The 14,670-nt window shown below is 36.7% G+C and overlaps 1 protein-coding gene across 1 annotated transcript; it reads right to left on the bottom strand.

The window, feature by feature from the left end:
- Positions 1-780: 780 nt before the first annotated feature.
- LOC138319271 (uncharacterized) lies at positions 781-7,424 on the bottom strand. The gene is made up of 5 exons (XM_069262310.1): positions 7,093-7,424; positions 4,918-4,958; positions 2,985-3,865; positions 2,564-2,623; positions 781-1,895 (listed from the first exon to the last, which is right to left on the bottom strand). Exons 1-5 carry the CDS (start codon positions 7,123-7,125, stop codon positions 1,885-1,887), a joined length of 1,026 nt encoding a protein of 341 aa, XP_069118411.1. The 5' UTR covers positions 7,126-7,424; the 3' UTR covers positions 781-1,884.
- Between the last annotated feature and the right edge of the window lie 7,246 nt (positions 7,425-14,670).

The following is a 14,670-nucleotide window of genomic DNA, read 5'->3' as shown; positions in this document are numbered from 1 at the left end:
AAACAATAGCTGTTTAACCAAGAGTACAGCAGAACAAGAGCTGTTTAACCAAGAGTACAGCAGAACAAGAGCTGTTTAACCAAGAGTACAGCAGAACAAACGTCCTTTTCCTCACACAGGATTCTATACCAATATTTGGTCTATCACGATCAGAGTGGCGACAACGAAGCTAGCTATATCACACGCCTAACTTAAGAAGGAGGAAGACAAACTATTTTCATTTTGTTTTAATGGTAAAAATAAAACTTCCCTATTGTTTACCTGTATTTCCCTAGCCAAAGTGTTTATGATGTTGTCTGTTTTTCATGTGACATGAACTACATCTGGCATGTTTTTACTGTACTGTTATGATTAAAAGCAGCAAATAAACATTGATAGATAAAACAACATTTCGAAAAAATCGTAAATAATTTAGACAATAGAACAAATATGACACTCTTGTGTGACCTTCGAAATGGCGCCGGTGTATACAAGATTGAGCCCAGGATAGAATTTTGACCCGGCCACTGATTGGCTGGTTAATAATGCATTTTAAAAGTAAAAATGTTTTCTGACAGCTAATTATTTCTAGATAACAATCAGATAGAAAGTTAGGTTCAAAATATCAATTGTGATAATGAATGGGTAGAAACATTCTAGATTTTCATGATTTTTAGTGCAAAATGTACTTTGTTTCAAAATGGCTATCCTGGTTGGGGTTTGAGCTGAAGGACACAAACTTTTTCTCTATCTAGTGTAATATGAGAACCTTTACTTTAATGATAACACACAATAGATAAGTAATATTCAGCTGTTTTAATTAAATTACAAAACTTGAACAAAGTTTTACGCTGTGTCTATGAACAATGGTTTAGTTGGTTGGTCTCTGCAATGTGAAATGAGAACCATACACAGACCAGTTTCCTGGAGTGTTCAATTGTTACATACAAATAAGCTTCATCCTGGGGTCTAAGGTCCAAACGCACTGTCGTTTATTTACTCCTTAAATTCATTTGTTCGGTCGTCAATGAGAAATCCCATGCTGGAATGACAGCGAGCGAAGCCTAGATTTATATACTACCACGATATAAAGGTATTCTTCATGGTGGAATGACTATTGGATCATTTATGAATACACTCCAGATAGGAAGAATAACTGTCTGCCGATCTGTCCTATAAGTTGCCACGTGATATATATAAAGTGATATTTTAGGAAATACATATATACAAGTGTTTATTCATTTAAAACAAACTATCAATTTCCGCTCCAACACCTGGCGGAACCAATCACATAATCGATGAATTATGATATCGCAGACTTGGGGGTTAATAAGCGACAGTGCGATTTTCACCAGTAGATTGCTAGTATTTGCTCGTGTAATATTTCTGCAAATTTCTTGAGCGTGCTAATGACATTACTCCAAGAAATACAAATGATAGAACAAAATGCACTGCTGTCTCATCACTTTCTCAGTTTAATTAAGATATGTTTAAACTTAATGCAATAATTTAGTTATGTGATCAAAAGTATCTCGAGTTAATGTAAAATTTATACAAAACTTATAAAGCCTCGTCGAAATTAGCAAAAATAAAAAAAAAATATGTCGAAAGCTTGTATGATTAGTCGGTATGAAATGAACACCACTTGAAGATAGTATATTGAAGTAGATACAAGGCTTACATTTAAAAACAAAACAAAAGTGTCTTATAGGAATTCAAAATTTCTTCAAACTTTGAATATATGATCATATCACATAACGTATGTCGCAATTTAATAAACTAATTATTTGAATGTATATACAAAAACTTTATTATAGATAATTTAAAAGGCAGGTCGCTATTGAGTCAGACGTTCAGAATGCACCCCTTTGAGCAGATCGTTCATACTTATGGATGTCTCAATATTCATCTTTTATCTGCAATAAAAATATATATCAATATGTATGTAATACCATGTGATAGAGTACTGAAGTATTGATACACGCTATTTTATATTTCCTTCTGTAGCATAGTCCTGTTTGTCTGATTGATAGTACGTTAAATAAGACTCTGCAATATATAGACAATTTCTGAGAGTACGGATTTGAGACAGTATCCCTATAGTATCTGTTGACGTCATGCCTTACACGGTCCATCATCGGTACTCTAGGGGTTACTTTTAGTGTTATTATATCCACCCTTGGACTATCTCATAGTAAAACTGAAGGCAGCCTTGGTAGAAAAACTGACCAATCACAGGCCTGCATAGATTGCATTTGAAGATTACAAGCAGAGTTGTGCCCAACTTAAAAGCAACACACACAACCACATTGTACCGTTTATTCGATTCTTCCGTTGTACATCAAAGAAAATCTCTGCAGGCATATGATTGGTTAGTTTTTCCTCCTGAACTGCCTTCAATTTTTTTATGAGATAGTCATAGAATGGATATAACGACAGTGAAAGTGACCCCTGGAGTACCGAAGGTGTACATAGGCATACATGATGACTTAATCAATAATCATATTGTGTCTACTGACGCCATGCCTTACATTGACATACCTGATGACTTTACTGATCTAAGATTTAAATCACGCAATCTCACCTGTTTGTCGGGAAGCAACGGACTTGCTGCTACTTGACACAGCGTCATCATTCACAGGATCTGAAAACAAAGTAAAATATTATCCTTTTAGCTGGCATGGTATAAATTCGACATTGCGGCATTATTAAATTATACATACATTTGCACGTACAAAAAGCCTTCGAACCATAGTCAGTCCGGTCATATAGGTAAGGGGAACTACGCACGCCAATCAATTTGAAAATTAATTCCTTTTAACAGTTAATGTGATACTGGGGCCCAAGCCCCCTGGTGATATAGTATGCAAATATTTCTCACTGCTTTTTGTTCACATTCTGGAGGAAAGATATCAGAGAAGAATCGCGACGATTAATTGATTCACTCGGATTACCGATAACTAAGATAGTATGACGCAAGCAATGGTGAGTTAAAATGATATTACCTTCCTCAGTGAGAGCACCAAGAAAGACTGGCCACCAGATATCCTTCTCGGACTGGGTGTCGATGCAGACAATATCCTCAAGGGATGGTGGAAGTTCACAATTGTTCAACAGTAATGGGATTGGTCGCTTGCCTCTCATCCTTCCGTCGTAATACTTTTTCCATTCTAACCCTAGAAAACTTTGTGATAATACCAAAACGATTTTAACTGATCGTTTGATAGCATGGTCGACGTTCTCGATCACTGGTGATCCAGGTTTAAAGTCCCTACCCGGATAACAACATATCAGTCCAACACTTGGAGATTCCAGGGTCTTTACTATTTTTGACACCCATGCGGTATCCGCCATGTTATGCGCAATGAGGACATGGTATCTTTTTCTCGGTGGCAGAGCTGGCGCCGAACCTCGCAGAGTGTCCACAAGGTGGCGCCACCACGTTTCTTTTGCGCCTGTGGCATTGATGTACTGAAAATACTTCAAAAAAGGTGGAATACCGCATGGTTCTATGAGAATGGGCACAAAACTGATATCTTCTGTCCCATGTGCTACGTACTCAAGTTCCATTTGATGCCATTCCTTGTTGATGTAAGAGTTTGACAGCACAACTATTGTTCGCACTGACTTGTTCAGTGCATTCTTCACGTTGGCAGATATTGAGCTCCCCGACTCAAAATCTCGTTCGAACACACAGCATTTATAGCCCAGGTATTCCAGTTCTCTAGCCACAAATTTAACCCAGTCTCTGTCTGGAAGTCCAAGATGGAAGCAGAAGAACACGTGAAAGTCCTTTCCTCGAGGCAAAGGTGGTGCTTTTGACGACCGCTTAAAATCACGAATCACACTCATTGTATGCGCACGCTCAAGGCTAGCCCTGGTGTTTCTGTATATAAAACAACATAGCAATTATTAGTATCATGTCACAGTATGCATTGTATGTCACACTATCAAATGCAACCTCTTGTCATGAGTTACAATATGCGAATTCTTAATTCCGTTTCAAAAGATATACAGTCTATTTTCCAGGACGCATAGTATTGTTATTTCGTACTTTCATTTCTCTTTTATCATTTTATCTGAAATCATTTTATTGAGGTGTTAATTCAAGAAAAATTATTAATTGATATTGTCGACAGTTTTTAGTCACGAAATAATGATTAATTTTAAATCTGAAGACATAGATATGAAAGTTTATTGTGTCGGCCGTGGTAAGACGTTACAAGCATTAGACAGCTGAACACCGATTCTTGTGGGACTGGGGGTCAGTAGTGTAATGGGATCATCGTATAATCCTTCCTAATTCCATAGTCAGACTGAAACATGTGCGTGTTTCTGACCATGTGATGGTGAAGTGGTGTTACCCTTGTTAGGCTAAATATTGAATAAGGGTAAAAACACTAACGAGTTATGCAATCGCGAATGAACTCTTTTTTATGCAACAACAATTATGCCCACAACCAAACCCTTGTTACTTTCTAAATTTCGATTTTAATTGCGATTAGTTTCAACTGTTAAATATTGATCTCAGACAAAATCGGTTCTGTAATTGAAAATATTAATAATTACATTTTGGTAGTTATAATTAGTACGTTGCTCTAACGCACACACAAATATCATATATGTTACTGATTCCATTCTTAAAGGCTTTATCTAATTGTATTAAGGTATTTGAAGGTCGCTTTTGTAAAACATAGTAAGTCTTCGTACTAGTTGTATATAATACCATAAATGTTGTGATAAAAAAACGTGTGCTTTGTAGTACTGCCTATAACTGTTTGAACATTTCATGTGATAACCTTGTTATATGCAATGGTGGATATGATTAGCATTATCATGTTTTCTAAAGCGCGTATAAGTTGGGCTCAAATCAACTTTCATAATTAGCATACTGTTGATGCGTTAACGTTACAATCAACTCTAAACTGATATACTTACATGCTGGTGGCACTGCCCTCTCGTCGGGTCTGGCCGACAAACTACAAAACATGAAGATGGAAAACTATCTTATAGCTATAAACGTCCACTGCATTAAGCACACAACTGAAATCTAGCGGATTATTTTATGTTCTCTATAGATTAGGATTAGGATTACGTTAGTAAATCTTGTACTCTGGTTTGGTCTATTTATAACACACATTTGCCAGTGACATTTAATCTCATGACTACATTGATAGTCTGTGCAGTTGGTGGTAGATATTATCTATAGGAATAAACGTATTTAGTATTCTATAATACGACGACTTAATAATACCAATAATACTATGTATCCTTCCATAACTGATCATATGTAAAGTGTATATCTATTTATCCTATAGACGTGTTTAAACATTTATTTTAAGGGGTCAATGCCCACTTTTTATTCCTGTTCATCGATCTAGGTATCATTATACCCATTTTCAAACTGGATAGATTCTATTTGACGATCCCTATAGGGCGATAGTATGCAGGTATGTATGCCATTTAAGTCTTTACGATAGTGTAGTCTATCGTAACTGCTTGGTTGGTTTCACATAAATTCGAGATGTAACCCAACACTGAACGTTAAGTCCATAAGTATAATCGGACGTGCATTGGTCTATATTAAACCACATGATATCCGCAATAAAAACGCAAGATAACAGTGCCACAAACATCCACTCAATGTTGTTTCAAACGGAAACCTTTTATTACCGGTACTTGATACTGAATCTACAGTAGAAGTACAATTGTAGTGTGTCGATAGTTGTATTTGTGGACTGCAGTATAACAAAAATATTGCTTTCTTTTCACCTAGATCTATCTCAACACATCATAAACCATCACCAACAAAATCCTCATTGTGCGTGACAAGAATGGGAAGCATCGATGCTGAGGATGAGTTATGATTCGTTAACGTGATAACTTTCAATAGGCGTAGTATTTTTTCACGTACTGTACCGTTATCAGAACCATGTGACGAAAAATCCATCCAACGAAAAATCCATCCAAGCCATGTTTGCCTAAAATTCGTAACTTTAGGTAAGGGAAAGAATTAATTGATTGCATGATTCTGAAATGCTTCAACGAAATATCAAATGTTATGCCAGAAAATACTTATAGAAGTTGGGAATCGTGAAAGCAGTCATATACTTATTCATTCTAAATGGCCACTTGCCAGGCAGCCACATACATTTATGACTCAGCCAAAACGAATGTTTTGCAAGTCCCATAAACCCATATCTTATAAAGTTTCTTCAAATTCGTAAGAAACCATACAAATATCAGTTCGACTGGAACATCCTCATCTCAAGTGAATGAGATACACCAATATAACGGGGTACACCAATATAACGGGGTACACTAATATAACGGGGTACACTAATATAACGGGGTACACCAATATAACGGGGTACACCAATATAACGGGATACACCAATAATATAACGGGGTACACCAATATAACGGGGTACACCAATATAACGGGGTACACTAATATAATGGGATACACCAATATAACGGGGTACACCAATATAACGGGATACACCAATATAACGGGGTACACCAATATAATGGGATACACCAATATAACGGGATACACCAATATAACGGGGTACACCAATATAATGGGATACACCAATATAACCTAGGGAGTTCCTCATCGTCTAACATCTAAAGCGTTGTCAATTCAGTTATACACAAGTTTTATCCCGAAATAAATTCAAAGTTAGGAAGATAATAAAACATTCGAACATTGGTCCAATACAGGTCAGACAGATTCCTTTTATTCATAAAGCTTTGTGACATATTGCAAATTGCGTTGGGGTGAATCTTTTTGAACCAAAATCCAATGACCTTAGCATCTTAAGATCATACCATGTTAATAAAACACGAACTAAAATAATTAAATTACCAAAATAAACATCACATGATAAAAGACAGAATATGATGCACAACGTATCTTGGAGGAAGAGAAACTTTATGACGAAAGGCGTGCAAGTTATCAGCACTCAGTCACATATTATATATTTTTATATAAGAACTGGAAATATAACACAAACCTATCTTATGTTTACGATATCGAAATCTCTGATTTTCTTTTAAAATGTTGATACTATTAATCAAAGGTCGAATCTTGCATCTTTAGATACTCACGCTGTAAGCCATGCTGAAGTGGAAATTGTCCATCCTGATGTTATTCCCACGCACTGTAGATCAGATGGAATAAAAACTGATCAAGATCATTTTACTGAAAAAACATTACAGTTATTTGTTACATATTAACTTTGGTTCAACCGATTGGTAGGTTGTCCTGCAGCGGTTTAAATGTATACCCCCTATATAACTAGTTTATTCCGCTAAGCCACGAAGAACTACTATTGTCTGCTCTACGGTGGCAATATGCAAATCAAATGATAATTGACGGCCTATAGTACAAAATCTACAACCATATCGAACGATTCAACTCCCCTATTATAATTGTATTGTTATAGTATACGATAGGGGAGAGATGTCTTGCTGATATTGGGGACTGTTGCTAGTTCTAGTGTCTATAGATCACATGTCATGTGCTGTCATTAATTACAAATCACTGCAAGGGTGTTGTTAGTTAATTAACTAGCAAGCATTGTCTAGGCCTCATTACTCACCTAGTTTTACATTATTATCGTAACCCCAAAATCACATTCATGTTCCAATACTGAAATGTATGTCGAGCAGACTTAACACAATAAAGTATATGATATATTGAACATATACCTACCTATACTCGGAAATCGGTCATTATATAGTCATCCGATTTTAGGGTTTCAATATACAAAAGTAATTTAGATTAAATTGTACAATATCTTTAAAGTGAAATAGAAACAAACAAAACAATACCAATAACAAGAGGTCCATGGGCCTTAGCGGTCACCTGAATTTGGATATAGAATGAAACAAAGACATATAATCACTACATACTAGCCCAGCATGCCCTTGAAATCAGTCAGTTATTTTATAACTGACTTTTCAATCTATGAAGAGTATCTGGTTCCATCAAATCTGTGAATTCAGAAGAGTTTTTTTTTTGCTAATTTGAGTCATTTTGACCCCTTTTGGTCCCGCCAATCTACCCCTGGGGGTCGGCCAGGACCAATATTGATATGATGCTTAAATGCTATCGCACGGTAATATTTCTAACTAAGTTTGACTCATTTCCTATGAAAATTAAGCAAAAAATGTTCATAAATGTGTTTTTCCAATATAAACTATAATAGATTTGACCCCCTACTTAGGGGAAAGTCTGAGATACCAGGGCCATGAAATTCCCAATTTTTGTAAAGGGCCTTAAAAAGACCTTTTAATCTATGAAAAGTATTCGGTTCCATCAAATCTGTGAATTCAGAAGGAGACTTTTGAAATTTTAGTCATTTTGACCAATTTTGGCCCCGCCCTCTAGCCCCTGGGGGTCCGCCTGAACCAATATGGATATGATATTAAAATACTATCTCAGGCTAATAATTCTAACAAAGTTTGACTCATTTCTTTTTACAAATCTCCAAATAATGCTCAACAAGAGGCCCAAACGGCCTTAACGGTCATCTGACTACCTTGGCAATAGTAAAATTAATTTCATATGATGTCACTTTGTCAGGACCATGTCAGGATCATTTTCCATTTCCTTCAACAAATTTTATTTCAAACAAGAGGCCCAAGGGCCTTAACATGTAGGAAATTAATTAGATATAGTGTCATAGTAGCCTTCTTCAATTTGGGATCAACCAGAGATGTAACAATACTTTGTCGATCCATGTCAGGATCATCTCAGGCAAGTTTCAGCCAAATCACATAGGCAGAACTTGAGAAGAAGTTCAAAATGTGTTTTCAAGATGGCGGCTGTGGCGGCCATCTTGGATTTCGGATCGACCCGAAAAATAACAACACTTTGTCGGGACCATGTCAGGATCATTTCATGCAAGTTTCAGCCAAATCGAACCAGTAAAACTTGAGAAGAAGTTCAAAATGTGTTTTCAATATGGCAGATGTGCCGGTCATCTTGGATTTCGGATTGACCCGAAAAATAACAACACTTTGTCGGGACCATGTCAGGATCATTTCATGCAAGTTTCAGCCAAATCGCACGAGTTGAACTTGAGAAGAAGTTAAAAATGTGTTTTCAAGATGGCGGCTGTGGCGGCCATCTTGGATTTCGGATCGACCCGAAAAATAACAACACTTTGTCGGGACCATGTCAGGATCATTTCATGCAAGTTTCAGCCAAATCGCACCGGTAGAACTTGAGAAGAAGTTCAAAATGTGTTTTCAAGATGGCGGCTGTGGCGGCCATCTTGGATTTCGGATCGACCCGAAAAATAACAACAATTTGTCGGGACCATGTCAGGATCATTTCATGCAAGTTTCAGCCAAATCGCACCAGTAGAACTTGAGAAGAAGTTCAAAATGTGTTTTCAAGATGGCGGCTGTGGCGGCCATCTTGGATTTCGGATCGACCCGAAAAATAACAACACTTTGTCGGGACCATGTCAGGATCATTTCATGCAAGTTTCAGCCAAATCGAACCAGTAAAACTTGAGAAGAAGTTCAAAATGTGTTTTCAATATGGCAGATGTGCCGGTCATCTTGGATTTCGGATTGACCCGAAAAATAACAACACTTTGTCGGGACCATGTCAGGATCATTTCATGCAAGTTTCAGCCAAATCGCACGAGTTGAACTTGAGAAGAAGTTCAAAATGTGTTTTCAAGATGGCGGCTGTGGCGGCCATCTTGGATTTCGGATCGACCCGAAAAATAACAACACTTTGTCGGGACCATGTCAGGATCATTTCATGCAAGTTTCAGCCAAATCGCACCGGTAGAACTTGAGAAGAAGTTCAAAATGTGTTTTCAAGATGGCGGCTGTGGCGGCCATCTTGGATTTCGGATCGACCCGAAAAATAACAACAATTTGTCGGGACCATGTCAGGATCATTTCATGCAAGTTTCAGCCAAATCGCACCAGTAGAACTTGAGAAGAAGTTCAAAATGTGTTTTCAAGATGGCGGCTGTGGCGGCCATCTTGGATTTCGGATCGACCCGAAAAATAACAACACTTTGTCGAGACCATGTCAGGATCATTTCATGCAAGTTTCAGCCAAATGGCACTGGTTAGAATTTGAGAAGAAGTTCAAAATGTGAAAAGTTAACGCACGGCGGGTCAGATGACCTAAAAATGTGTTTTCCCTATAAAACTACAGTAAACTTGACCCCACTCCCCAGGGGGGAATGTGAGACCCAAGGGTCATATAATTCACAATTTTTGTAAAGGACCTAAAGACCTTTCAATCTATGAAGAGTGTTTGATTCTATCATTTCTGGAATTGCAGAAGAAGTTGGTTTTTGTTGGTTTTTTTTTTTTTAGTTTTAGCCTATTTGACAACTTTTGGCTCCATCCCTCAGGCCCCTGGAGGGCTGGGACCATATAATTTACAATTTTGGTTGATCTTTGGCTATGAAAGGTTTCTGCAAAATTTCAACAAATTTGGTTGAATAGTTTTGGAGAAGCTCAGATGACCTAAAATATATAACACCAAATATTGTAAATGTTTGCGACGTTTGTGTAAATTTTTTAATTCTGAAAATATGATTTCCTAGCCAATTGTCGAGACCAACCAACCAGCTTCCATTATTCTATCATCGTGAATCTGCTTGCAATGAGAGACTGATTTCATAGAGAGACTATAAAAGACTAATTCCTAAAAACAGTGTATTTACTTGCTTCTATGATGGACTCAGTTCTTCTACAAAAGATATTAGTTTTCTGCCGCCAAAGGGAGCTAAACTGGTTTCTTTCACATGGTATAGATGGACTGCTGCATCAATGATATCTTCTATTATGTAGTTCGTTCACTTGCTTCCAGAGAGGTGTAAAACTGAGTAAGTCCATAAAAGAGTAAAGTTGCACACGGTCGTAGAGGGGCTTCACTGGCGTTGCCCATTGCCATTTTCGTTTGCTTAGAGAACTTTTAATTAAAACTTTAAAGTATACAGGACATTACCTGTTGTCAAAATCTAATGCATTGTTTAATGGCCCCAAAATCCATCGAATTTTAAAATGATATGTTAAACAATTAATATATTGTATTTTTAACATTTTATAGATCTATGATTCAATTGTAATAGAAGTTTTTTTTTCCATTTTGCAGATTTAATTGTCACTGTAACCTTTCCAATGTGCACAAATTAAGCCAATTTGATTTTTTGTCACTTGTATTGCCTATATCTTATAGAAATATCAAGAGCGCAATCTCGAACAAACTTAAAGATGCTCCACCGCTGACAAATGGTATTTTTTCACTATCAAAATCAGAAGCAGACGATTTAGTATTTTTCTTCAGTCACAAAAGTTAATTTCTTTATACACCATTACCACCACTGAAAAGTTTGAGCTTCTAATTTTACTTCAAGTTAGAAATATGAAAAAAAATTAATTGCATCCCGAAAAAATTCCGTGGCACTATTTCCCTTATGGAATGAAGTACTAATTGCGCATGCACCAAAGGCGAAATAAATTATTTTATATTTTTTTGTGTTAATTAGGCATAAATAGACACGATTAAACACCAACTATTTTTCAAATGATGAATATCATTTATGCTCTGTCGGCGGTGGGGCATCTTTAACATTTACTGAGAAAATGTAGGGACTTCATATATATCTTTAAGATTTAGGAGAAATGTAAAGCGTGGTCAGGCGCTATAGTTTCTAGATGAAAAATGTAGCAAACAACTGCAAAAATTGTCAAAATATCCACATTTTCATAATGTTTGCATGTTTAGAATAGTTACAATGGGAACTACAGCTGCAATGTACACAAAACTCAAACATATTTTATCGAGGATGTATTGGTATTTAAAATTCAACAAATGTTACGGATTTGGGAGCAAAAGGGTACAAAACGTGTATGGTGCTTTAACGACTCAACTCTAAATGAGATTTTATTTCCTTGTCGAAATATGTGATTTTGGCTGCTGATAACATCTAGACTTTTTGGGTGTATCGATGTCACAGTGTGTGAACGGAAGTGTATAGTATAATCATTAGTTGCTTTTTATATCGTCACTTGGGAGTGAATGAAAACAGGCATGGTATACAGGTCGGTAAAACACCAAATATCGGCATTATTCATAACTGCAAATAGGTTAAACGATATAGACGTCCTCATAACATGTATATTAACAAATTCATGAACATGATTTTGAAAATAATGTTAGCAATAGATAAGAATCGAAGTGTAATCACTGAATTACCATCAAAACTGCGATGTGTTTTCGGAGGAAATTAGGTTTTCCCCCGTTTTTTCTGAAATATAAGTTATAATTGTAACTTATATGAGTAATTTGAATATTTATTTATTTACAGTTTCTTTATTCTACATCATTCGTAATTAGAAACCGGCTAAAACATATCTTAAAATGTGCACACACGAAATAGTTTTGTATAGTCGCTTGTTACTTTCCTATATATGTTATATAAGTTGCATAAAACTTGTACCCAATCCTTTTGTATATATTTGCAATAAAATATGTTAAATCGATTGTTACTTTCCTGTATAGTCGCTTGTTTTAATAAAAACAAATTACTGTATAGTCACTTGCGCAAAAATCTCATTACAAATCGCTCATATTTCTAATTTTCAGCAATTTTCAAGCGAAAGGAACTTACATATCATATCGTTTAGGTCACAGGATGTGTCAGCAATGAGAAACATATAAACAAAGAAAGGAAAGTTACGTAATTTTTTTTTTATAATTTGATTCATGGAAAGCTCACTTTTTATCACGTGATTCCCGGGCGACAATGATATTAACAAGAGGCCCATGGGCCTTAACTGTCATCTGACTCATGGCACAAAATAACAAAGTCAGAGTATAAAGTAGTGGTTAACGATTAATATAAACAATACAAGGAACTCCTTAGTTGAATATGTAAGTTTCTGAAATAGGTAAATGTCATTTGTTGAACAAACTTGGTAGCCCTTCATTCATATATGGTTGTAACCCATTCAAGGATTAATATAAGGAGGAGTCAGATTTTAAAGCCAAATTTCAGCAAAGCTCCCATTTTGGACCTCCACCGTACTATCCCTATGGATCTTAGCTCGGTCCTTTATAAAATATGATTGTCCTCACCTAAAGTTCCCCCTTCTGAATCAATTAAAACCCCTATAGACCGATTTTCCTTGAAATCGGAGACTGAAACCTGAAAACAGGAAGTGGGCCAGCGGCCATCTTGGAATACCAAAATTTTTACGAAAATGTTTGCATGTTGTTCGGCATCAATTTAAACCCCTATAGACCAATTTTCATTGAGATCAGAGACCGAAACCTTAAAACAGGAAGTGGGCCAGCTAAAATTGGGGCCCCACCCCTCAGCCCCTAGGAGTTGGACCAGACTCATTTATATAAAATATGATTGTTCTTCCCCAATGATGTTTCACACCAAATATGGATGAAATTCATCCAAGGATGAAGGAGGAGTAGGATTTAAAAGCTTAAATTAAGAAAATTTCCCATTTTGGGGCCCCGCCCCTCTGCCCCTAGGGGTCGGACCTATCTCATTTATATAAAATATGATTGTCCTTCCCCAATGATCTTTCACACCAACTATGGATGAAATCCATCCAAGGATGAAGAAGGAGTAGGATTTTCAAGCTAAAATTAAGAAAATTTCCCCATTTGGAGCCCCATCCCTCAGCCCCTAGGGGTCGGACCAGGCTCATTTGTAAAAAATATTATTGTTCTTCCCCAATGATATTTTACACCAAATATAGATAAAATCCATTCAAGGATGAAAGAGGAGTAGGATTTTAAAGCTTAAATTAAGAAAATTTGCCCTTTTTTGGGCCCCATCCCTCAGCCCCTAGGGGTCGGACCACGCTCATTTATATAAATATGATTGTCCTTCCCCAATGATCTTTCACACCAACTATGGATGAAATCCATCCAAGGATGAAGGAGGAGTAGGATTTTCAAGCTAAAATTAAGAAAATTTCCCCATTTGGAGCCCCATCCCCCAGCCCCTAGGGGTCAGACCAGGCTCATTTATATAAAATATTATTGTCCTTCCCTAATGATGTTTCACACCAAATATGGATGTAATCCGCTCAAGGGTTAAGGAGGAGTAGGCATTTTGTATAAATAGTCTTACGCATAACGCATGACGGATGGATCACTGCGCACGACGACGGACGAAACACGATGACAATAGGTTATCCTGACCTTCATTCAGATGACCAAAAACTACACTGTGGATGTTGCCAAGACCATAATATTTCCTACTTTCGTATTTTTTTCTGCAAAACTTTGCACTACGTAACTGAGTATTTAACACTGATGATTCTAACATAATTCATTTTAAACACTTGTGTAAATAAGACGTCACGTATTTACAACATCCGGTGAAGATCTGTGGAAGTCAGCACAGGGACCTGGCACGAAAATTTTTAACCAATTGTATACATACAATGTATATATATTATAGTATCAAGGGTATGAACTCGGCGGTCGAGAAAAACGGACCTATTTTTTTAAAACCGATGAAGGCCCCCGTGGGGTCAGCCCCATCATCGGTACAATTTTGAATCCACACCCTATAAGGATGCTACCATTGCATTATGAGTTATATCCCATGTATAACGGACCGTTTATATGGAAATAGTCAAATTGGCCCCTTTTGGCCACGCCCCTCAGGC

Source organism: Argopecten irradians, chromosome 3 (assembly GCF_041381155.1).
Source record: "Argopecten irradians isolate NY chromosome 3, Ai_NY, whole genome shotgun sequence".
In the NCBI taxonomy this organism is placed as follows: Eukaryota; Metazoa; Mollusca; class Bivalvia; order Pectinida; family Pectinidae; genus Argopecten; species Argopecten irradians.
This window is presented reverse-complemented; position numbering and strand designations above follow the sequence as displayed.